Genomic DNA, 24,214 nt, shown 5'->3' on the forward strand with positions numbered 1-24,214 from the left:
CTACTAGCTCTATCATTTGAGCGTGCTACCCTCAACTTTTCGGTTTTTTGTCAGATTTAATGTTGGTTGTATTTGAAGCAATAATTGCAGTTTTTTATAGCATATTACTGGATTAATCAAAATCAATATTAATTACTCTAGACACATTTGTTTTTTAATTTTTAAATCTTTTCCATAATTTTATATGTCGGATCCAATTGAAATGCTCAATAATATTGGCTATTAGGTTAACCTACTGCTACAGTAAACAACTCAAAATTCATTTTAATATAGCTCTGTTTCTAAAAGTTGGGAGAGAAAAATAAAACACTTATTTAAACTTTATTTATTTATAAATAATTCGTTGTAAAAATAAAATTCATTTATGGCTAGTCATAAATAGAAATAATAAATGCAATTTATTTATGATTATTTACATATTATAACAATATTAAACTTAGGTGAGCCTTAATTAGAAATTGGCCGAATTTATTCTTAAACTTAATGCTATTATTGTCTACTGTTTGTCTATACCCAAATTTACTTACATTAAGAATAAATAATATTAATTAATTCAAGTATTATAAAAATATTTTGACGTTAACACATTTTACATTATTATAAATTCGTTTACACATGCACCATAGACAATTCAGCAATATTTTTGCAAATTATATCGTGTGCAAATAACTAACACTGGGAAATAATACTAAATTCTTTTATCTAACATGGTTAAACTATTTTTTGTATACTGTATCCACAAAAGAATTATATGTACATAGTTAGGAATGTTTAGCGTCTTTGTATTTTCGAACCATAGACATTTAAACAAGAAGTATCCATAATTGTAAAATTCTGAAATAGATAAAATTAATGATAATAAATAACCTAAACATTTGATGCATAGATATACGGCAACGCACTTAAAATAATTTATAATAAACTGTATGTATACTTTAGCATTGAAAATTAATCCACGATGTGGTATATGTGTCGTTTCAGAACTTAGCGACGGACTAACTCTGCAAAATTCTGCAATAACAAAGCCAGAAAATTCAATTGATATCCTATATGTTTAGTTTCACTGGGCCTCTAATATTAATCAAGAACCAATTTATTTAATGGTACGCGATGAATAATCGAATTTCAGTTCACACCACATAAAGTCCAACCAAGATAGTCTGCGCAAAAAGATAAACGGCGAGGTTATGCGAATAAATATGTCTTATTTACTGTTAGTTATTTAATTTATTCACAAATATTTATATACTTATTTTTTAAATAATATGTATCAATTATTTAAACAATAATGACGTAATTCTGTACATACAACATATCGAAAGTACTGCCGCGACCTCAAATCCCACGCCGATTTACTTTTTGCACAGACTATGAAAGTAATTTTTCACTTCTAAAAAGTATATATAGGTGATTTAAAACTGCAATATTTGGTTGATCCAGTCCCGGAACTCTGATATCCGCGTGTAAACTCCGGGTTGGTTTGGCTCCGCACAGCCAATACCCCAAGAAATGATCCCACCAAGAACGAAACGGTTATCCCTGTCCCTTTGTATAACCATCGGTCCTCCACTATCACCTGAGTAAAACAAAATTTTCACATAAATTACGCGACCATGTGCATGACCATGCACTCTAACGTGATAAATGTCATTATTAACTTTGGAAGATTAATTGCTTCATTCGACCTTTACCAATTATTTAATCTGTGATACCTTTCATCAACGTAGTAATAAATATAAACTTTTAGTTAACCTAAATGTTTGTATAAGACGAAAAATATATTTTGCTTTGAATTCGCAGGTATCAACCATAAAAACATTCTGAGTTAATAAAACTTGCATCTGTTATAAAAATTAAATGAATACATTGCCAAACTGATTGCAGTTATTCCACTTCACTTACGAAATAAAATTTGTCTTTTAGGGTCAGAATCAAATTCGAAACAAAACAAGTTTGACATTCATATGTCAAATCAAAAATTTTGGCTCGTTTCGTTTCTATACTTGTTTCTGAATTTGACATAGCCCGGGTCAGGCCAGATTTAAACAGATACATAGAATTAATGCTGTAGCTTATTATTACCTTCACAACTATCAGAGCCTCCATTCTTCCATCCCGCGCAAATAAATATATTGGGAATGTGTTCGTTGTATCCAGCCGCTTGGTACATTGATTCGCACGCGGTGTTGTTGATTATCGGCACTTGTACCTCTTGGAGCACGCTTGGCAGTGGTCCCTCTATAACATTTCATTTAATGAGCGTTAGAAATATTAAGATAAAAAAATGATTGACGTAAACAGGAGTTTTACAGGGCCGAGATTTAATATTAATTCAAGTATTTTTTTGAACAGTGCAGCAAACGATTCTCATCCTTGAGGTCGTAGGTTCGAACCCCGGCTGTGCACTACTAGACTTACTATCTATGCGCACTTAACATTCGTTTGAACAGGGAAGGAACCGGCTTGCCGTAAGAACGAAAAGATAAACAGACAAAGAAATGTTTCTATATTGTTCCAACATCCTCGTTCAGGTCAATATTTATACGATTATTGATTAAAATTACACCTTAATGAATCAGGTTTGAAGGTCTTTCTCATACAGACTTACCGTCATACAAGCGACCCCAGCCAGTGACGTACGCGGTCTTTCCAACGTAGTCATCATCATTGTCAGGTACACAAATTGGTAGGATATTTGGTTGGAATGTTACTGGCTCATAAAATCTGTTAAAGAGATGTTTTTAAGATATTTAAAATCTCAATTTACTATATAACACTTCTATTTTTTTATGAATGTTGTCATTAATTTCTTTTAGAATCACTTCCCCTTATGCAACAAGAATTTCAAAATTATTTCATTTGCCTCGTCCGAACCCAAATTATCGCCAATGCAATACAATTTATGTAGAAAAATACCTAAATTTTCCACGTTCCAAAGTGTGAGGAAATATTTTAGGAAGCGGGAAGACTGACATAATTTAGAAGTAAGTCGTAATAAATTCATTTTTCATTAAAATATTAAGTTGTTGTTTGTTTAATGTTTAACGTAAGATTACTTATAAATAAATAAATTTATTGAACTTAGTTACTAAATAAGGTGGATTATAACCTTTATAATACTATTTTGTAGGAATTTGTACTCTAGGAGTCAGCTAACATTCTACGTCATCACAATCAAGGTAGATTCCGACTGGTAAGTGAAAACAGCTCAGCAATAAGATATTTAGATCTTCCAGGTGTTACCTTAACAATGCGAGGTCATATTCAAAGGTAGCCGGGTCAAAGTGGGGATGGCTGGCTATGATCTGCACCCGCCTTTCCGCGAAACCGTAGGGTTCGTCTTCAGTTGCCAAATCATGTTCTCCCAGACGCACTAAAAGCTCAGATGGCGGCACGCTGAAAGTGGTGTATAAGGTTACTTATAAATATATAACTACTATTGTTATTGTCGTTTGTACGTAATATGTTACTAATAATATATTACGTACAAACGAATTATTCATAAAACCAAACTTATTTTAATTATAGCTAAAACATACTTCACTTTCTATATCATCGTGTTAAAGTTGTTAAAAAAAGAAGTTGTTTAAACAATTTGAATACGTATGAATCAAAACTTGGTGATTAAAAAGAGTGGCGGAGAGTCTTGCCAGTTCTACTGCCTTCACAGAATAGCGAACTGGTAGTAAATATTTTGGAATAAATTTAACATCTCAGTAGACGTTATAAAGTGTACTTGTTTACCTATATGAATAAAGTTTTTACTCTATAACGTTCAATAGCGACACCGACAGGAATCTCGAGTTTAATACTAAGTTCCGATCCACCCGATCCCTAGGTTGCGACTCAAGGGTTGCTCTCAAGTGGAAATTGATTAAATTTCTGAAGATAAGGTGTGGGAGAATATTTAGAACATAGTTTTATAAAATCAATAACTTAAATGTTCTCATTATTATGACATTATGATAATTAATATGACATTTGCATGCTTCTTTATGTTCCCAGCTTGTGCGGATTTTTTATAAAAAATCTTTACAACGAATTTAACAAACTTATAATGACAGTATAAATTAAATTTTAATGCTTATCTGTCAACGTATAATGTCAATCAAATGGTAAATGAAAAACTAAAGGTAAACAACTTCGATTGCAGTTATCGAAATATTTAATTTACTAAAAATCACACAGTACGAATACTGAGAATCAAGCGAACGTACCTATTCTTAATATGTCAAGACTCAAAGAGGTTAAAGCAGTTTCGTTACTTATATGTATCCTCGCCAGTTCTCATGCAGAGATGGCTTTTAATTTGTGTATAAAATAAATGGGTTTAAGTTGTAATTTATTTTTTACATATAAGTTCTAAAACAACATGTGTGCTTAAACAACACGAAAGTATGACGTTACAAACTATAAAAACATACACATTATATTAGAACATAGAAATTTAAAGAAAGAACAACAACAAGCAAAGAAAAAATCACATAAAAGCAAAAAATGTATCCAGAGACTATTAAAATAATACATTATTGAGTTACTACATTATTGACACTGAATCTTAGGGTACCTCTTAGGTCCATATTATAATTTGTATCTCAAGTCAGAAGCTCTTAAAACTAGATTTACTTTTGAAGACGGGTTAGGCTATACACGAGTAGCCTTTGTCCTTCCCAGAGGTTGTACTATGATTAAGTCGTGTCTTAAGACAATGACACGTAGGGTTATGGCATTGTTATAATATTAAGATTGTAATCTATCTACGTATATTTTTCCTTGTTAATTCAAAAAATTCATGAATTTAAAATATCACATACTCACTTATACATATTAATAACAATTAAAATCACTTAGTATGGACAGCTTTAAGCTATATTACTATTAATTATTAGATAATATAAAAACAGAAAATTATTTAATGTTAAAAAACTGCCATAGGCTTTATAGTTATATAAATGTCAATATAAAGAATATACTTAAATCATGAATAATTCCTCTTAGGCACTTAAATACCATCGACCTCGTGTTATTAAAAGACATTATATCACCCTGTTATTAACATAATTAATACTCACTGTTCCACACAATGCGCTGCTGTAATTGCCCAATTTTCATTCAACAACGCCGCACCACACTTGTGTAAGTACGTAGAGGTCCTATACTGTCTGAGTGATATCTGCCAGGGCCATTCACCGAAGCTGGACTTGGCTCCACCAACTATGCGAGCCTGAGGCCACATACGACGTCCGCACACTGCCAGCAACAATAATGTTGAATTTATTATCATCATAAAACCTCCTTCGTAAATCTATTTTAATCTGTGGACGCACAAGGATCCCGCTCTAAATACACGCCGATATCTTGATTCGAATTTTAAAATTGGAATTAAGTCTTCTGTGGGAACAGTTTTTGCGCAATTTACAGTCCAAATTGCAATCGGATTAGATTATCCGCGTTTTGAACTTAGCGCATCAAAATGTTAAGCGTAAGTGCAAAGTCAAAGTCACGGTTTTAAGCTTTGCCATTTTTGGTAGGACATTGCCCGAATCAGTCTGTCACGAACACTTATACTTGCACTTGTCCAAACAAAACAGGTTCCGCTTCCTTACACTATTATTTATTTTTACACATTTACTGTAATTATTGTTAAAACGTAAACAACGCTAACTCAATAGAATGGAATGAAACTTATGAAACAATGGTTCCTATCAGTGATCTTAGAAAAAAATAATACACTTGGTTATTGACATTTGTATTCGAAATTTAATTTTTTATTGACGCGTCCTTGCACTGTGGCCGTATTCACGCGCGAACTCCAACAACTCGACTCATTGTTTGTAATATATTTCATCTTCAATGTTCATATAAAACGATACTTATGATTTATGTTTGTTTGTTGGCAATTTTTATATCATTGAACAGAAAAACTAAATATATTCTGTATTGGCAGACAAATAAACATTTTCTACGGAGGTCTTTCTAGTACATTCGTTTACTATTACGGAAGCTATTTAATCGCGCAACATTGGGTACCACATTTGAACGCTTCACAAAAATAATTATTTCGCGAGAAATCGAACCCAGGTCGTCATATACCAGTAAACTATGGAGGTTGTTTTAAAACATGTCTTTAACGAGGCCTTTGACCGAAAATGGCGTGTGTGTAGGAATTTAGATGAGTTTTCAAAAATTGTGATTAGAATTTATAAGTAACATATTAAATTCATAAGGGTATTCTACATGAAAAAGTAATATTTTATTGTAATATTTAAATGAGAAAAACCGCAGAAGTTTCATATGCCTAACCTATTTGCTTCAGTTGAATCTGTATTATATTAGGAATTTAAGGAATTTTAATAAATAAATTATTTTGTGGTATTTGGCAATTAGCAATTAAATTAGAGGTATACTTTTAGAGGTATATTTTGGTATTTCAGATAAAAAAATCCAATACGATAAAAGTTTAGATTGAAAGACCTAAATAGAAAGCTATTTGTATTAATTCATTCTTACATTGTGATTTGGGATATATCTTTAAACTTGTTCCAAAAAGTGGATTTCATTTTATAATTTAATTTTTAATTTTTATTTATTTATATAATCAGAAGTTTCAGTCTGTTCAGTTAACTTACGCCTAGTCTATAATAATAATTAAACTGCCAATATTAATTTTTTATACAAAAAACTACAGCCATAAATAAGTAGTATTACCTAATTACGAAAATGGTAGATATAGAAACCGGGTATTAATGTTTAATATCATATTTTACTATTTTTTTATGTATTTCTATGGGTCGATGAATTACAGCGACCATGATAAAACTCTATAGCCTAATCAACCGCAACCACAGATAATCACTTGGTGGTTTTTAAACACGGAATAGGGATTTATGTACTGGCAGGATAGAGGATGTTGTTTCAGTTTTTAGTTTGCAAAAAGTATTGATAATTATTGGAAACTATTTAAGTATTTTATTTCGTATTGGTAATGATTTTAACTTAAAATTTCATTCAATTTTAGCAAGGCTTTATATAAATAAATTAATAAAAAAAAAATTAACCAACATATCTAAATTTAAATATTATGGCAATACTTATGATTACATGATTATATTAATTATCTATGGTATAACTCATAAAAGAACATCTAATTTTTTATCGTTGAAAATAATGAGTATTTTGCTGATGTATTGATGTATACACGGAAGTATTATTTATATCAAGGCAAGACAAAGAAAATGTATTCTTTGTGATTATAATGGTATTAACTGCAAATTGTTAGAGTATACAATTGTTGATATTGTATTTAATGAGTTTCGTATATACGGGGCAATAAACGCACCATATTGAAATAGTAAATAAAAATGAAGTAGTAGAAAAAATATGGGATACTCTTTAAAAAATCTGATTTAGTTATTTTCAAGATAAATCTTGCAATGAGTCACTTCCAAGACTTATAAAAAAAAGGTTTCCTGCAGAAAATATTTTCTATATGCTTTAAATGAGAATAAGAAGCTTATATATATGTAAAACTCACCATCTTTGAAATTTGACATGTTGTAGGCCATTTCTATTTTTACTGTCGTTACCTCATTGACGTCCACTAAAAGAGAAACAGGGTTATCAAAAATTATAATTTATGAACACACACATGTTTCATACAAAAAACGTAAAAATATTTTTTTTCAGGAACTATTGTTCCTTAACTTGCCTGCGTTAGTTGAGTTTTCACTAGACGTTACATTTTCCTTTAAACTTTCCGTTGTAGTTGGAACTGTTGGTGATAACGTAACATTTACAATGAACTCTGGAATCTGTTGTTCTGATGTTGATGTTGAATTAATGGTTGTTGTGGTTGTCGTAGATGGTGTGGTTTCGACACTTGAAATGGATGGTGCACTAGTAGATTCAGTTATTATAACCGTTGGTTGCTCTGCTGTTGTTGTTTCTGTGGATGTCGTTGTGGATGTTGTTGTTGTCGTAGTAGTTATTGATGTTGTTTCTGGTTTTGATGTAGTTAGCAGCACCCATCCTTCTGGTGGAGTTATTGGTGACCAATTATCTACAATTAGATATTGGATAGATTTAAAGTATGTTCTTAGTCCTATTACTACTAAACTATAATTACAAGTATAATTTAAATAAAATTTTGATTGAGTGAAAAGTGTAGGTGGAATGCGGTATACTAATGACTCATTTATACTTCGAAGAATTAAGGTATCCCTAAATACCTTAATTCTTCGAAGTATAAATGAAGTTAAAAGCCTCTTCAACAGGAAAATTCTTACCCAGAGTCGGATTGTGACGGTCGAGTAATTTGCCTCTTGGAGGTAATTATCATTTACGGATTAAGTTCGTTGGACTTAAGTTTGTATAAAAATAGTTTACTTAATTCCAATGTGATATTTTATCTTTTTTCCTTATATCATCTTTATACAATTAATTATATACCTAATCAATACGATTTCACTCATTCTTTTTAGCTAAGAATTTTAGCTAAGACAAACTGGTAAATATGACTCATTATAACAATACGAATCTATATTGCAAAAACACACAAGTGAAGCTTTGAATAAGTTTAATCATGAAGTGGCAGGTTTAAAAACTTTTGTTGTTCTTTAGCTTAACCCTTTTTACTGTGCGATCGTGCTTAACCAATCGCATCACGTATCCAGGTCAAACACGAGCCGAGTCGGGTCAATACTGTAGTCAGTGAAATTCACTTTCACAATAACTTATTTAGAGGTCGTGGCAGTTTTATTCGCAAAGGAGATCATCGTCTTTTAAGGACCGTTTAGTCTACTGACCTAGACTTCTATCAGGTATAATTACTTTATATATTATGCATTTCATTTCTATCTGTAATATGCAATAAACTGTCATTTGAATATAATTTGAATGAGAATATTTCGTTTAATTTACACATAACAGAATTCTGGACATTATACAGGACATTTTTTTTGTACAGAACTGAACAGACATTTGGCCACAATCCCACCTGATGTTAAGTGAGACGCGGTCTATTGAAGGGCACTCTACAACAAAATTACCTTAAAAGGCACTTGATTACACTAAACGTAATTATAATGTTATCACGGTAAATAAACTTTATAAGTATTCAGTTTTGTGACTAACCTTCAGCTTCGGTGGTTGGTTTTTGTGGTGTCTTTGTTGCTGTGTCCACGTTTGACGACCAGGTGACGAATGGTGGGAAGTCAGTTGTTGTAATCTCAACTTCTGTCGTTCTTATTGTTTCTCTTTCTGTTAACGCTTGCGTTGTTATATCTTTAAAATCTGTTGTTTCTGCAAGTGTTATTAGTTCTGTAAATCCTACAGTCGTTTCTATTTCCGAATCTTTTGATATTTCTGTTGTTAGTTCTACTTTAGATGGTTCGGTAGTAGAGAGGGTTTCGGTTTGAAGAATTGATTCTGTTTCTATTCCTACTATTTCCGTAATTGCTTCCGTTTGTTGTTTCTCAGTCGTTGTAGATGCTGGCGTGGTTGTTGTTGTTGGCGTTGTCGTTATGGTCGTTGTGCTTGCACTAGTTGAACTTACAGTAGTTGAATGTGCAGTAGTAGTTGTAGTTGTACTTGGTTCTCTGGATGTTGTACTGGGAGTAGTTGACGACGTATTGTTAAATACGGTAGGTAAAGTGGTTTCTTCAACCTTTGATAGTGTATGATTAATATAAATGATTGATGGACCTGATGGACGAGAAAATGCTGGTCTTGAGCTTGTATATTGTGGTAGTATTGTTATATTTAATCTTGGTGGTATTTGTATCGGCTTTTTTGTTGAAGGTCTTTTAGATGGAACCCTAAAAGGTGGTTTTCTTGTTGGAATTACTGTTGATATTGGTTTTGTGGGCCTAGGTTTGCCAGTACCTGTGTATGGTGGCCTTGTAAAGTTAGTAGGTCTAAATGTAGGTCTGGGCTTATATGTAGGCCTTATGGGCTTTCTCGGAGGTTTTGGTTTTTCTGTTGTAATAGCCTCTGTTGTTTCAACCTTAATTGGTTTTGGTGAAGTTAAATAGCTTGTATCACTTGATACACTTTGGAATGTTGATATTTTTATCGAAACTTCAGTTGGTTGTATTTTTTGAGTGGTTTTCATAGACTCTGTGGAACTGGGCGTAGTTTTATCTACTATCGTATTATCTATGGTTGTAATTTTATCCAAATTATTTTCCTCATTTGACGCTGTTCTATCTTGTGCGTTTACCGTTGCTTCCGTAGGGACATGTAAACTGCTAGGCTTATTTGTGGTACTTGTTGGTTTTTTATATAAATGATTAATAATTTTATCTTCTTGCGGGTGGACAAAATTTGAGCTATCTATAGTATTATCTTCTATATTATTAATGATACTTGGCAGGATATTTTTATCAGGAATTTGACAACAGGACCCAAAATAAAATCTGTCGATGCATGTCCCCAGATGAGATCCATTGGATTTGAGACAGTCTATGGCAAACATGCAAAGCCCCTCTTCTCCTGATCTTCTTGAGACGCAGGGTAAATGCCTTATATTTCTAGCTAGGGGGACTGGAGCTGAAAAAAAAAAATTATTACTTTACGCGTTGTTAAGCTGACAATAATTATGAACTGTTTACAATTTGAGGCATTGTTATAGCGTATGGCGTATATAGTTTTATACAAAAAGCTTCCTTCGTTAAAAAGTAAACAAAATTATGTAATAAGTATTACAATATATGTGCTATATGCTATATTTACGCCACCTTGTATTGTATGCCTGAATTATTCTGAGGTAATTTAAAAACTATTGTCTCTAAATGTTATTAAGATTAAATGCTGTCAAGCTCCGGCAGATGGCAGCTTATACCCAATACACTTAACTCAATTTAAAATATTTTTCTTTTTTATTGATTTGTTATCAATTAAACACAAAATAATTATTTTGAATTTGACTTGACTGGTAAGCCTACTAACACCAAATACTTAGCCAACTATAGATGTCATAGTAAGATTTCAGTGGTAAAATTAATAATCGTTCATCTCTTTTTATAATTAACAGTTAGACTGGCTGATCAACTGAATACCGTTGCTTTGATCTAATAACACACTTATGAGTCAGATCAATATTTGCTTAAATAAATTTGATTAGAATTTTATTTGACAGTATTAAAGAAATAATTTAGCACATACTGGACGGAGTGGCCCACTTCTATTCTAAGTAGTTTAAAATATGTTTTATTATTGTTAAAGCCTAATTGATTAGATCGCAAGTGAAGATTCATCCCTTCGGAAAAAATAATATATATATAAATAAAATAAAGTAAATATACTAAAGAACGAAAACAAATTACATTATATAGTTTCGAATTCGAAGATTTGTACATTTCGGTGATTCACATGTTATTTTGTTAGGCAAGTAGTAGTATCTAAGTCAGGGCTGGTATAAAATACAAATATAATTTACTAATAAAGCGCTACATTTAACTGCATCTACGTTTAGGTGAGATTGTCTACTAGCAATACTGTAAAACTGGTAGATGAATAAGATAGAAAGGGAAAAATAGAGCTATTATTTCGTACTTCATAGATTTTCATGCGTAATAAAATGGTGGGAGTCAAAATGACATCTCTTATTCAACAAAATTGGATTAAATATAATTTTTCATATAACATAATTTTTTCGATGTATTTGTTTCGATTATACTGCTGTTATCTTCCTATTTGTATACGAAAACTTCATAATATATGTACAATAAAATAATATTTTTTTCTTTGCATTGCACTATGTTTTTAAATATTATACATATTAAATATATTATAATTGTTTGATTACCTTATATATTAAAGATTATATATTGCAAGTTATCAAATATATATTTGAATAAAAAACAAGTTAACAAATATGTAAAGAATATTTTTCATAAACTATTTAATTAATTTACATCTATTTACCTACGTTAATTCTATTTTAAGCTTCGTGCTTCTATTAATATCCTAATGGTCCTTGATTTCTATAAAGTTAGAGATATAAAGTAAAACAGTTAAATAATAAGTTATTCTTATTTTCCTTATGTCAAAATAAGTAATTATTACTTCTACCTTGCAACGGGACGTAGGTATCGCTAATGCAATATAAACGGGAATTTATAACATAATACTTAATAACGCCTTACCACTTAAACTGCATTTCACAGCTATAAATACAGCAAAGAGCCATAAAAACATAAAGTACTTGGCCAGAGACTTGGCAGATATGTATATGGTTTTTTCTAAATTCTGTTTTTTATTTATTTTGAAATAATGTTTATAACTTTATAAGTCTTAGTTAAATGACATTTATATGAATAGAACATTTAGTGTTTGCAAAATGTTGCATACTAATTTACACCTTTTTTTCATTAATTAATTTACAAAGTAATATTAATATTAAGGATAATAAGAAAACAATGTTTTCACAGCGGTTCGTGATGTGATATTATTTAACTGAAGTGACCTTTTTAGCGTACGATGCTACCTCTTTTGCTTAAAATTAAAAAACAAAAGATCTTGCAAAAACCCGATCTTAATTCCTAATTAAAAGTACAAAACAATAAAGAATTACAGTGTAACTTGGGGCGTAAGATTATAGATAGATTTTCCTATATTTATCATCATCTTCCATCAAGCTATATGCTTGATATTAAAAATCTGATATCTGTTAATGTAAGTATTTACAAGAATAGTTGCAAAAGATATCGCACTAGTGCCGCAGAGATGAATAATTTAGCAGCTGTAAACTAAGAAAATGGAAAAACACATAACTTTCGACGTGACCGTCTCAGTGAAAATGTTTAGAGCCTGGCATTTCTTTATATAGAAAATTCTAGAGCACGCCAAATCACACGGTTTTTTAACACTTATATCGTTACACAATTGGACTAGGCTTCTTTGTGAAAACTAAAAAAAACTATTGTTATTAATAAAAGGCTCCTAGTTTAAATGGTATCTATTATATCTCAACCACTTAAATCGCGTTATCATATGAATAAATTACGGTAATAAATTAATAATGCAGATAAAATGCTGACCATTACCTAATAAGATTAACATTCATTAGTTGGTGAGTCAGTTCGTTTTAACATAGTTATGTAAAGTGTGTGTCACCGTGTGTCATCAAGAGAAAGCATACAAAAACCCACTGGTTGATTAGCTGATGATAACGGTGGTTTGATTTCGGTTTGCTTCGAACCTAAGACCTCCATTCTAATTTATGACATATACTGTATATATTAACAATATCACTCCAAATAAATCTTAAAAGTATTGTTTAATAATTATTATTATTAAAGCATACAACTACGTTATAATTACGAAACAAAAAAAGTTTTGTGTTAGTAAGTTACTTTCACTTCCTTGTGTCATCGGGGTCACTCTGGGGATCTCAGAAATGCATTAAGACAACATGTGTAGGCTTTTAAAGGAAAACGGAGAAAAAATGCCAGATCCAATGTTTTAGGCGGGAAATGTCAGAATGACATTTGACTTAGGAAGAGTCCATAGATAACCAAAAAATAGCATAGATGTTCCAATTATGTATGTATTGATGATATAATGTTCTAATATCATCAGCATGGCTAGTTACGTTTGATATAATTGATTTATTTTTCTGTAATTATCGAACAACCTAAATTTGAATCTCTTGAATGTAATTATGTGCTTGAGTTTGCTTCGACATGTTTTAATTCTTCCTGACTCTATTAACAGGTATTCAAAAATAATAATAATATTATCACGTCATACTTTTTGGATTAACAGAAGATAATGTGGAATCTAGAACAAGAACTTTTACCCCTCTAGAATAGCATTTTAAACAAAAGAGTGCCATAAAACTATGACTCAACGTTATGTTTTCACTTTTATCAGGCATTCTTTGGGATGAGCGTTCAAAGACAATGTTAAGATCATCCTCAGTCAATACAGGCGAAAGTAGTAATCTTTTGTTGACGGCAAAGTATTTTGAAGAGAAAACTAATTTAGACGCTTTATGGCCAATACGTAGCTTAAACATAAATGTTTTTTACTTTAACATTTAAGTATTTACGTATTTTTTAATGAATTATCATCAAATTATGATCCATACTAAAATCATTTAATATATATATATATAATATTATACTATAATAACCATGTTAAGTTAAAAATAGCGTGAACCAAAAGTTACATTATTAATAAATAATCCACATATTATTATAATATTTGTTACATTTTTTAAAGTCAAAATAAACATTTAATAAACACTGAATTTATAGAACTTATAAAGCAAAAAAGCTTAGAATAAAGTTATTCAAAAGAATAACTTTATTCTAAGCTAAACTGTCTAATATCGAAGGAAGCTTTAACTTTGTAATACAATTTCCTATTTCGTTATGGGTATAGTGTAAATACTTACCTTGCAAATAATCCAAGCTTAATATAACTGGCCCAGCCGTGACATACGTCAAACTATATAATAATTGCACTAACACTACCACTACAGTACAGTTGATGCTAACACTTCGTACACTATCAATTAGAGTATGTATCAGACACTTTTTCTCTTCACTTGTATTGAATTTTGGGTGGCTGTACGGCCACGTATTGATTGGTGGTCCCATTCTTGTTGACGGCTTAGGTGTGTTGCATTTCGGTTGTTCTGAAACAATAAATAATATTTATGAGCTAAACTTTCAATGATAATTATAGCTACAAAAACTTTTGTAAAAAAAAATAAAGCGGTCTTTAGGATACTCGGAATTATGTATTATTTAAATTAATATAATACATATTTAAACGCAAACAAATAAAATATTTACACGCAAACTTTTCAGTAAACCTACGAATGTGTTAGGACACGTTTTTGACAGATAAGTCTTAGAAAATCATAGACTACAAATAAGCACACAAAAAATATGGTCTCATTCTCTTTGCTATTACGTAACGATAAAGGTAAGTAGAGTGATTTAAGTTTTTGCGTTGCGTTTCCGTTTTTGTAGAGATGTCACCGTTAAAATGTGAGAAACGTCCGTTATGGCGCCAGACTTGGAGCTATTATTGAGAACGTAAATAAAAAGGTAACTCAGTATATTTGCTACTATTTGGATAACCCAGGCAATAATACGCCGAATTTTGGAGGAATAAAGAATGTGCTTTTACATAGGTGTATGTTAAATCTAGGAGGTTATGCGGCACTTTTGATATTTATTTACCTTTAACAAGATATTTTCAGTACATTTTTGTTATACGAAATCAGGAAAAATTCACTCTTTATTTTGTTCTTTTTATACAACTTTTATTGCTACTGAGTTCGATGACATTAACTTAAAAGCTTAATCAAATCAAGAGTTGTTCAGTTGTTTTATGAAATTATAAATAAAATAAAAACGAAATATTTTCGGTAATAACATAATCAGTTATTATTTAAAATAATTAGGATTCTTGAAACCCCATTTGTTTGAAAAATACTATAATATCTAGGTTTTGTATATATAGCATGCCAGTTACTTGATAATTACTACTGTAAATCGTAGACATTAGAAGAATAGCTATCCATTCTTCTAATATCAAAGTTTTCCTCTACCATTCATTACACAGCTTATCTTTCTACATCCTGTCTAATTTGACTAAAACTTTACAGATTACTTCTGTATATTGTTTTGCTTAGCTTATGCTAGATGCATTTGTAATTTTTTTCGAAGTGTCGATGGTCCGAGTAAAAAAAAATCCTCATCAATTTTTTTATAATAAAAATTTGTATTTTGGACAAAACTAGTTTGTAGCTAAACGTCTATGTAGTTCTATATAAAAAACACATATAAAAACATACCCAATTATAATAGTTCTTAAAGAACGAATACTTGCTCTTTATTAATATTCTGTTATGTGTTTCGAGTAATTCGACACCGTGTAAAATATTGAAGAGCTGCTGGTTATTCGATTCCTTAGCAATGCCCAAAAGATGTTAAATCAGTTTAGTACGTGGTAATTTGACCGTCGCGATGTGGGCCAAAGTACCGTTACATTGAGAAAGTGTAGGTCACCGTCGCCGACTGTCAACGCATAGTTTTACATATCACGCAGTGTAATATCTAAGGATCAAGTTATCCGCGAGTTTCTTTAACATAAGCATAGATTATTTATTTAATAATAATATTTGTTATATTTTTAAATTGATTGTAAATTACAACATAAGTTTTATAGTTTTTTAGTTATAAGTTTCGCCAATGAGTTATGTACTTGATGCTAGAGTTTTTGTCTAATATATTTAAGGGGTTAGGCGCTGTATGCTGAAATACAGGTTCACACCTAGTTCAGCGTCAGATAAACTTGCCTTATTTTGTTTATATAATTAGCGCATTTAGAGATAAGTTTTTCTTGTGAAACAAACTTGAAATAAATTATTATTGTTATTATATATATAGGTTCAAAATTATATCTAAAATGCACTGTAAATTTATCATGGATTAAATCTAATCACCAAATGTGAAATATAATCCAAATAAGCCTTGTGATTAAATTTTTAATTTCTTCGTAATAACGATATGTAATATGTAGAATCCCTTGTAAATGGTTTAATAAAAAAGTTTCATTTATGTTATTCAATCAACACTTAACGGCCTGTTAAAGGACTAGCCGTAATCCTTAAGGCTTAAGCTTGGGACCTTGTCACAATTCAAATTAGAGGTCAAGAGGTACCGATTATGACGTCTGTCATTTCAAACTTATACATTATCTTTTACCTAGTTTAATTTATATCAAATTTAAAATATTTTTTTAAAAGCAGGGTGTTTTTATATAGTATTTAGATTAACAGATACAAATTCTAAATAACTAAACTTACCCATTATTATTTATTATATGTGAATGTTTGTATTATGACATTATAAAATTAACATGACATTTGCATGCCTATTTATATATGGCGGCTTGTACGGATTTTTGTATTTTATTTATCGAATTGTACCACTATCTTAGCAAATAAACGATTCATTTCATTTCAACATTTTGTTTTGTCTTGCATCGTCGTTATAACGTCATCAAATATTCAGAAATTCTTGTAAATTGTTTACTTTTATGCATTCTATTAAACCAATACCTTAAAGATTTTATTATATGACTTAATATATCTATTATATATATATCTAATAAAAATCTATTTAATGGGTCTAGTTGTACCACTATCCTGGCAAATAAACGATTTATTTTTATTAACACAGCAATGTCGAATAATCCTACGATGAATAGTAAAATTACATTGTCATACTTCAAATCAGTAAATTGCGTACAAAAAATATTTTTAGAAGCTGATATTAGTAAACAAGAATAAATTGTCAGCAATTTCTTTAACCCAGTTTAATTTATATCAACATTTTGTTTGTATAAAAAAAATGCTTTAAATAAATTCCGTTACTAACGGCTAATTCAGTTTGTGATTTAGATCAATAGTAATATTAATCTGCACAAGATTCTGACGTGTGCAGTAATTACAGTTAGTTATCCGCTTCTAATTAATTCTAACGGACGTGAGTCGGTAGACAATAATGTTATTTCCTTTTAGGTTCGTTAGGACACTTGTTTATTACGTTGTTATCTACTTATTTAATCTACTTAGAATTGGAAAATGGTGGATAGGATGAAACACAAGAAGAAGAATTTCGAAGAGGCCTTCATTCGGAGGTCATGTACTAATCTTGAACATATAAATAATACTAAAACAAAAAACTTGGCGATAAAGAATGGCCGAAAGTTTATTGCCAGTTCACCTTTAATTTGAGAACTGGCAAATGTATAATTAGAATTAATATGAATTTCCTTTTCCATAACATTCCATACATTGTGTTACCTATATGACTAAATGATTTTTTTTATTTAATTTCAATAAATTTTTAATTTCAAACCACATAAAAAGGATTACATCGTGATTACATCGTATTCGCATAGCACTTTTATTTTATCTCTTCACAATTTAGGTTCTATCTTTGGTTTGTATTTTGCAGCTATATAATATATGTACGTAAAAATAGAGAAAGATTTTTATATTTTTCAGAAGTTCATTGTATAATTAAATATTAAAATTGGCAGTACCTGGTGGACAGTACCGAGCGCAGGTGCTCTCGGGGCATAGGAACCGCACCTGCGTTTCTCGCTCAACGAATAAGTATCGCAATATAGAGAGGAAATGATGTCAGCACTGATGCAGGGCAGCATTCCCATATAGAAAACGTTTTGAATTTGTTTGAAACTTCTATTTGATTATTTTTCTATCTATCTAACATTTAGGTGATATGAGGTGATGAGAAATTGTTGAAAGTGGTTAACCCGGAAGGCAAAGGATTACGTTCCAGATGAACGCTTACCAGTGAAAGCATCATCGTCTTCAATAGACAGTAATAAGAGAGGCGCTGGACATAATCCAGCGTCTCTCTTATATCTCTTTTTCTTGATCACTAGGCTCAGACATGAGCCACCGACCGAAGTGACCTAAGAGATCTATACATTCACACCTAAAGAAGTAGCCTCATTTTTTTAGTATAGTGCAAACTGGCAGAAGGTTCACCTGATGTTAAGTGATACCATCATATAACACCCATGGACACTCTCCATGCCAGAGGGCGAGCGAGTGCTTCTATTAGAAATCGATGCATTTGAACTGTCAGTCAGTGAATTTATCGTATTATTGTACGAAAGTGTCGTACAGTTTGTGCTAAGGCAGCATACAGCAATTTTATTTAATTTTGAATGAATTAAAATGTTATCCATTTAAAAACGTTCACTAAATAGTGCATAATCGGAAAAGTTTATCTTTTAAAGTATTCGCGTATATTAGAAGTGGGATACTTGATAGGAGGTAAATGCGATATTATCAAGCGGAAGTCGACCGGGATTCTAATACTTCACAGCAAGTTTATCTAACGGTCGCATTGATTTATTTAAGCGACTAACATCTATAATAAATTATAATAATATTCATCACTTTCTATAAGACATCATCTGAGATTTTATAATAAATTGAAGCGTTGATTTCTAAAGCAGGAGAATAACTCACTTGTTTTATTTTTGATGGTTGGAACAAAGCACGTGGAAGAAGCCAATTAAATATTAATTTTATCTAATTTCTAGGTCACACTGTGTGAAAGTCTATGAAACAAAACACTATCTGATCGAGTGCAACATTAAAAATGCTTTATCATTACAATTATAATTTGACTGCCATTGTGTGCAAATGAGACGTAACAGTTATGATTTGCAATTTTTCGTGTGCACTGATTTTTAATTTACAAGAATTATTATTATTCAAATTATATTTAGAATTTCTGAAGTAATCTTTAAATTTCTGATATTTTGTTGTAGTTAAAACATATGTTTAAAGAAAGTAAATCTTATATATATTTAGGTCTTAGCTTTTTTAGGACTTTATAATCAATAAAAAGAAAATACATAATTACGCTCTAAAACGAAGCTTCTGCTTTGATCTCGTTTAATTCTTTTCTTCCCACCAGCTTCATTCTTAAAAATATATTTTTTTTATCTATGTATAAAATATATATAAATAAAAGATATTGGGAGTACAAATTTTATGTATTTCACAATATACATATTATGTATGATAAAGGCGATAATACCCCTATATGTACCGATTTCTTTTTTTGTAACGACATGTTTGCGTAATGCTGTCCGGTATTATAAAATTCAGATAATCATAGATCTATTTATTTATGTGTTTGTTTTAAACATATAATGTTTAATTTATTCTTATTCATAATGGTAGAATTTGTCAAGCATAAAATAAATTACTTAAATTACTTGGGTATCGTTTCGCATTATATCTCTACATCAAAAATACTAAACAAAACAAAAAAAAAAAAAATGTTAACGCAAATACATTTCAGCACCGTTTGAATGCAATATTTTTTAATTAACTGAGAACGCTATAAAAATCCAAACAAGAATATAAAGACAAAAATAAAGGTAATTATGGACGCAGCTGGTTCATAGATAAAATATAATACTTCAATTAAAACGAGATCATTACAAAGTATTCCACAGCATTGGGCACTAAAAAATATCTAAACCATGTCATTTATTAGTAACTTAAAGCATAAAGCAATTGGTTTTCGACGAGATAAGCTCAGATATGCCCGTTTAACGCGAGGTCGTTAACTTCTCCACAGATTATGTGAAACAGTAAGCTGAAGGACAAGAAACCTATTAAACAAATATGCCAAAATTGGCTGGACGCCTTTTGTTTTTAAATCTGACATACCAAATATGATCGGCATTTTACAATCCTCGATCTCAGTATAGAAACCAGATGAATTATGCGTACACATAGACTTTAACACACAATGTCAATCAAATGTTTACCTTTTAGTGACTTCTAGGGGGTGACATCAAACTTTGTTGCTTTAATAAGTATCATACATAATTATTATTTAATATCATCAACTCACTTGCAGTGCTCATTTTTTTAATGGTTAAATTGCTGTAAATTAAATCCTAAGCTTTGTGTGTGTAATTAACTCCATTACGAGATAATAATAATCCTTGAGGTATACGTAACTCGCACCTTTATTTACCTTATCCTATTTCATACTTCGTGTTATATACACCTGATATAATATAAATATTACTATGATTAATAATATTATAAAAGACTAATGGATTGTTGGACAGAATTATGTTCAGAAATACAATCGTTTTAAATTTCGGCTCAGTACGTGTTCCTGTTATTTTATTTAGTGTAGTTGTCATTATTGATAAAATACTGTTCCATTTACCCTGTGAACTTTAAGTGTTTTCTCCGTTAGGCAGCCATCTTTATTTTCAGTCGCTAATTGGGTTTAAAATTACTTGAACAGTACAAATGGCACGGGAGACAATATTACACGGTTAGTTTAATATTTTAGGTAATCTCACCTGAATTTGTAATATTTTATTTTGACTATAATCGTCTAACACGTGTTATTAGTAATATAACGCTGTTTAAAATTTAGAATGTTCAAAATTATATAGTAATAAAAAGACCATGAGTTACACTATGAAAAAAACACCAAATGTGATCTGATGACCAAAAAGTTTTAGCGCTAGTAGATTGTTACGTAACGCTTGTCTATTCTATTAAAGGTCTGTGATTATTCGACAGTAAATATGCTTCATCTACTGTTTTTGTATGTTCGAAATTTGAATTGTATTCTCATACATATAATTTATGTGATTACAATGCTCTATGCTTGTTCTTTTCTTTAAATAGTTACATTAATATTCTGTGATCCCGTGTATATTATTATTAATAGCTTTTACCTTCCTGGTTATACTGGTTGTATCTGGGTTACCTATCAACCTCCTTATTGTCGATTACATCCTGCCTTGAAGCTAAATGTAGCAATTTATTGTAAATTATCTACTAGACTTATTTGCTAATAAAAATACTAAGAGAAACTAGTATGCTTTATAGACATACTTAACCTAGCAAGTTTTCTATCACTTCAAATATGGAATTGGGTGTGAAAGAAGACATATCTGTTACTAAAATAGGCTTCTTAAGTGTTTCATCACGATTAAATAGTCACTAGTCACGAAATATAGCCTATATTTTTTATTTACTTTATCAAAATTCAAATTATAAAACTCTTAAAACAATCGACTTAGTCAAATAATGCAAAATAAATATCTAAAAACTTTTAAAGTTAATATCGACATCGTTCTTAATCTTGTAATGAATCCCAATTTAAAATTGTTTCTTATTGCAGATTGTTATAAAGTAAATAAAAAAGAACGGTAACCATGGTAACAAACCATAGTAACTTTTGTTTTTTTTTATTTCAACAGTTTTAACTGTATGCCAGCTTCAAGTAAAACATATGAACTTCAGACGACGTTTAAAATAAGGCCGGTAGATGATTCTACAGTAACGCTTATTCCTTTAAAAAAAATAGTACTTTTAAGAATCATAGACACAATACTAATACTAATTGTTACCATGCATGACATTTTAAATCTCGAATCATTTAATATTCATTTTGACAAATTACAGTAAATCCTCGAGCTACGCGAAATTAATCCACGCGAAATTTTGAATTAAGAATAAAAGAATGTCGTTGAAATCGGTCGCGGGCGGTCAGGTCGGATTCCATACGGGACCGTGTTTCATTTCACTGACCTACATTCACTGGCAACGGAACGCGCCGACTGTACAAATTCATTTTACCTTGCTTAATGTTAAGCTAGCTCGGTATTCTACTACAACAGCCATTAGAATCTTCTTTTTAAAGATATTCATAAACTTGGTTAACCCTTAGATCAATAGGTAGCCACCATGTAGTACATTTTCACAATATAATTAAATTGCGAGCTCGGGGTATCCCCAACTAAGAGAAATCTTAACGTTTTAGTAAATAATAGAACCATTATATCATATATGGGCATGTAGGGCATATTTCTCTAAAAATCCAACAAATTACTCTTAATATGCATTTTAAGGAAGAACTAAACGTAATTCTAAAGCAATGTCATTAAGTGAAAACAAAATTAAAACATTTTCTTATAGTTGGTATTATAAAAAAGGAGAATTTATGTTGTTGATGGCCAAATTAATTTGAAAAAAGAAAGTCTTCCAACCTCCTTAAAAAGGCACAAAATAACCTTTTGTCAAATAAATTTCATTCGAGATTAGTATAATGTCAAAAGAGGTTATAATGAAATTCTGTGGTGGTTGGGACTTGACAGCAACAGAGTGACGTCTAATTTATACTTATTCGATATTGAAAACTGCTTAGATTTGAATATCGGATTAAAACCATGATTCTCAATAGGAAATTTTTATGTAATCCTTTACTTTATCCTACCAAATTTGAATTTAAACACTTTAGCTCCACACGTATTCACCTTCAGTTTGAGATTTAAACAAATAATTATAAATATGGATTTTATAATAGTAATTAATATTTTTTGCTTTGCTTCATAAATGAAATTATCTTTCTTATTATATTTTTTTCCCATTCCTAGGCTGTATCGAATGAGGTCAAGGTATTTTTTTGTACAAACACACTTAAAAATTTCCTTATTTTGTTAAAAATTATTTGGAGGAAGGATGGACATATCCTTTATGTTTTTACTACATTCATTTAATTATAATTGTTATGATCTTTTCTCAGCGCGACTTAGTGAGCATAAAACTTCATATACAAAAAATATCTTATTAAAATATTTAATTTTAACATTTTGGTCAGAAATGAAATACTAAAAATATTAAACACTTTACAAGCTTGTTCAGGTAAAAATAAAATAGGTGTGTTCTTTATGCTGAGGAACCAGGAGATCTGGTTTTTCCCTTAAACAAGTTAGTACTTATTTCCTCTGGCGCAGATCAACAACCTATGATTGCTAGGCCGTTATGCTCCCTCGTCTTCTCTAGGAATAATCTCATAAAAACTTAAAATCCCTCAACTGTGACCGTAGTTTAACAAAATGCTTTACCCATGGAATAAATACTTTCGCACTTTCATGTTATAAATTTAAAACTTATTTTTTTTTATTCGCTATGGTTTAATAAGTAAATATATATTCATAGAATTTTGGGAGAAATATATTTATTATTTTATTACTATAATTTTATATATAAGTAAATATTAAAAAAACATTTTTATTTTGGTTATTGATTTCTATATACCTTTTAACAACGACTAGGTAAATAGTTTTCAATAATGGTACATAAAATGCCCAGCATTGAAATAAATAAATAGATAATAAATAATAGCAAAATATATTCACCTGCTTAACGGATTCCAAGTCGTAGCACAATCACGAACTCATTATCCACCGGCATTAAGAAGTAAACAGTTATTCGTACTAAATAGGATTTAATGCTGGTTAGAAATAAAAATTAAAAAGTTTTAATTTAATTTCGTTTGACGTTTGACAGTCGCGAGCGCGCGCTTTTTAATTATTTTTTAAAAAAATTACCGAGGCGCGGGCATTCGGCGCGGAGCCTTGACCGCAAGGCAGGTCCGCTAGTACTAAACGGGTTGGTCGTGGAAGCTCGCTCGTTCGTTCGCCACCCGATGTAAATTACTTTCCAACTGTTATTTTTCGCTTGGTTGCATCTATTCCGGTCAATTTTTTTCGTGGCAAAGAAAGGTATCTTATCTGTACCTGAAGAAGCTTTTAGGCACTTTGTATTGATTTGTTTTAAAGATGTTTCTTTGATTAGTCAGTCTTCGTGACAGTT

At 30.5% G+C, this 24,214-nt stretch overlaps 1 protein-coding gene across 1 annotated transcript; it reads right to left on the minus strand.

Annotated features, from left to right (window-relative positions):
• Positions 1-350: 350 nt before the first annotated feature.
• LOC111004248 (serine proteinase stubble) lies at positions 351-24,009 on the minus strand. The gene is made up of 10 exons (XM_022275189.2): positions 23,758-24,009; positions 14,402-14,644; positions 9,133-10,548; positions 7,709-8,059; positions 7,535-7,600; positions 5,073-5,250; positions 3,244-3,396; positions 2,609-2,724; positions 2,083-2,238; positions 351-1,576 (listed from the first exon to the last, which is right to left on the minus strand). The coding sequence occupies exons 2-10, from the start codon at positions 14,604-14,606 to the stop codon at positions 1,413-1,415; spliced, it is 2,805 nt and encodes a 934-aa protein (XP_022130881.2). The 5' UTR covers positions 14,607-14,644; positions 23,758-24,009; the 3' UTR covers positions 351-1,412.
• Positions 24,010-24,214: the final 205 nt, after the last annotated feature.

Source organism: Pieris rapae, chromosome 13 (assembly GCF_905147795.1).
Source record: "Pieris rapae chromosome 13, ilPieRapa1.1, whole genome shotgun sequence".
Taxonomy (NCBI): domain Eukaryota; kingdom Metazoa; phylum Arthropoda; class Insecta; order Lepidoptera; family Pieridae; genus Pieris; species Pieris rapae.

Excerpts from the sequence above, each read along its gene's own strand:
- LOC111004248 (XM_022275189.2), bottom strand. The coding sequence starts at position 14,606 with ATGGGACCACCAATCAATACGTGGCCGTACAGCCACCCAAAATTCAAT. Across the intron at positions 7,601-7,708 it reads TGAAAACTCAACTAACGCAG|TGGACGTCAATGAGGTAACG; the intron begins GCAAGTTAAGGA and ends TTTCTCTTTTAG. Across the intron at positions 1,577-2,082 it reads AGGCTCTGATAGTTGTGAAG|GTGATAGTGGAGGACCGATG; the intron begins GTAATAATAAGC and ends TGTTTTACTCAG.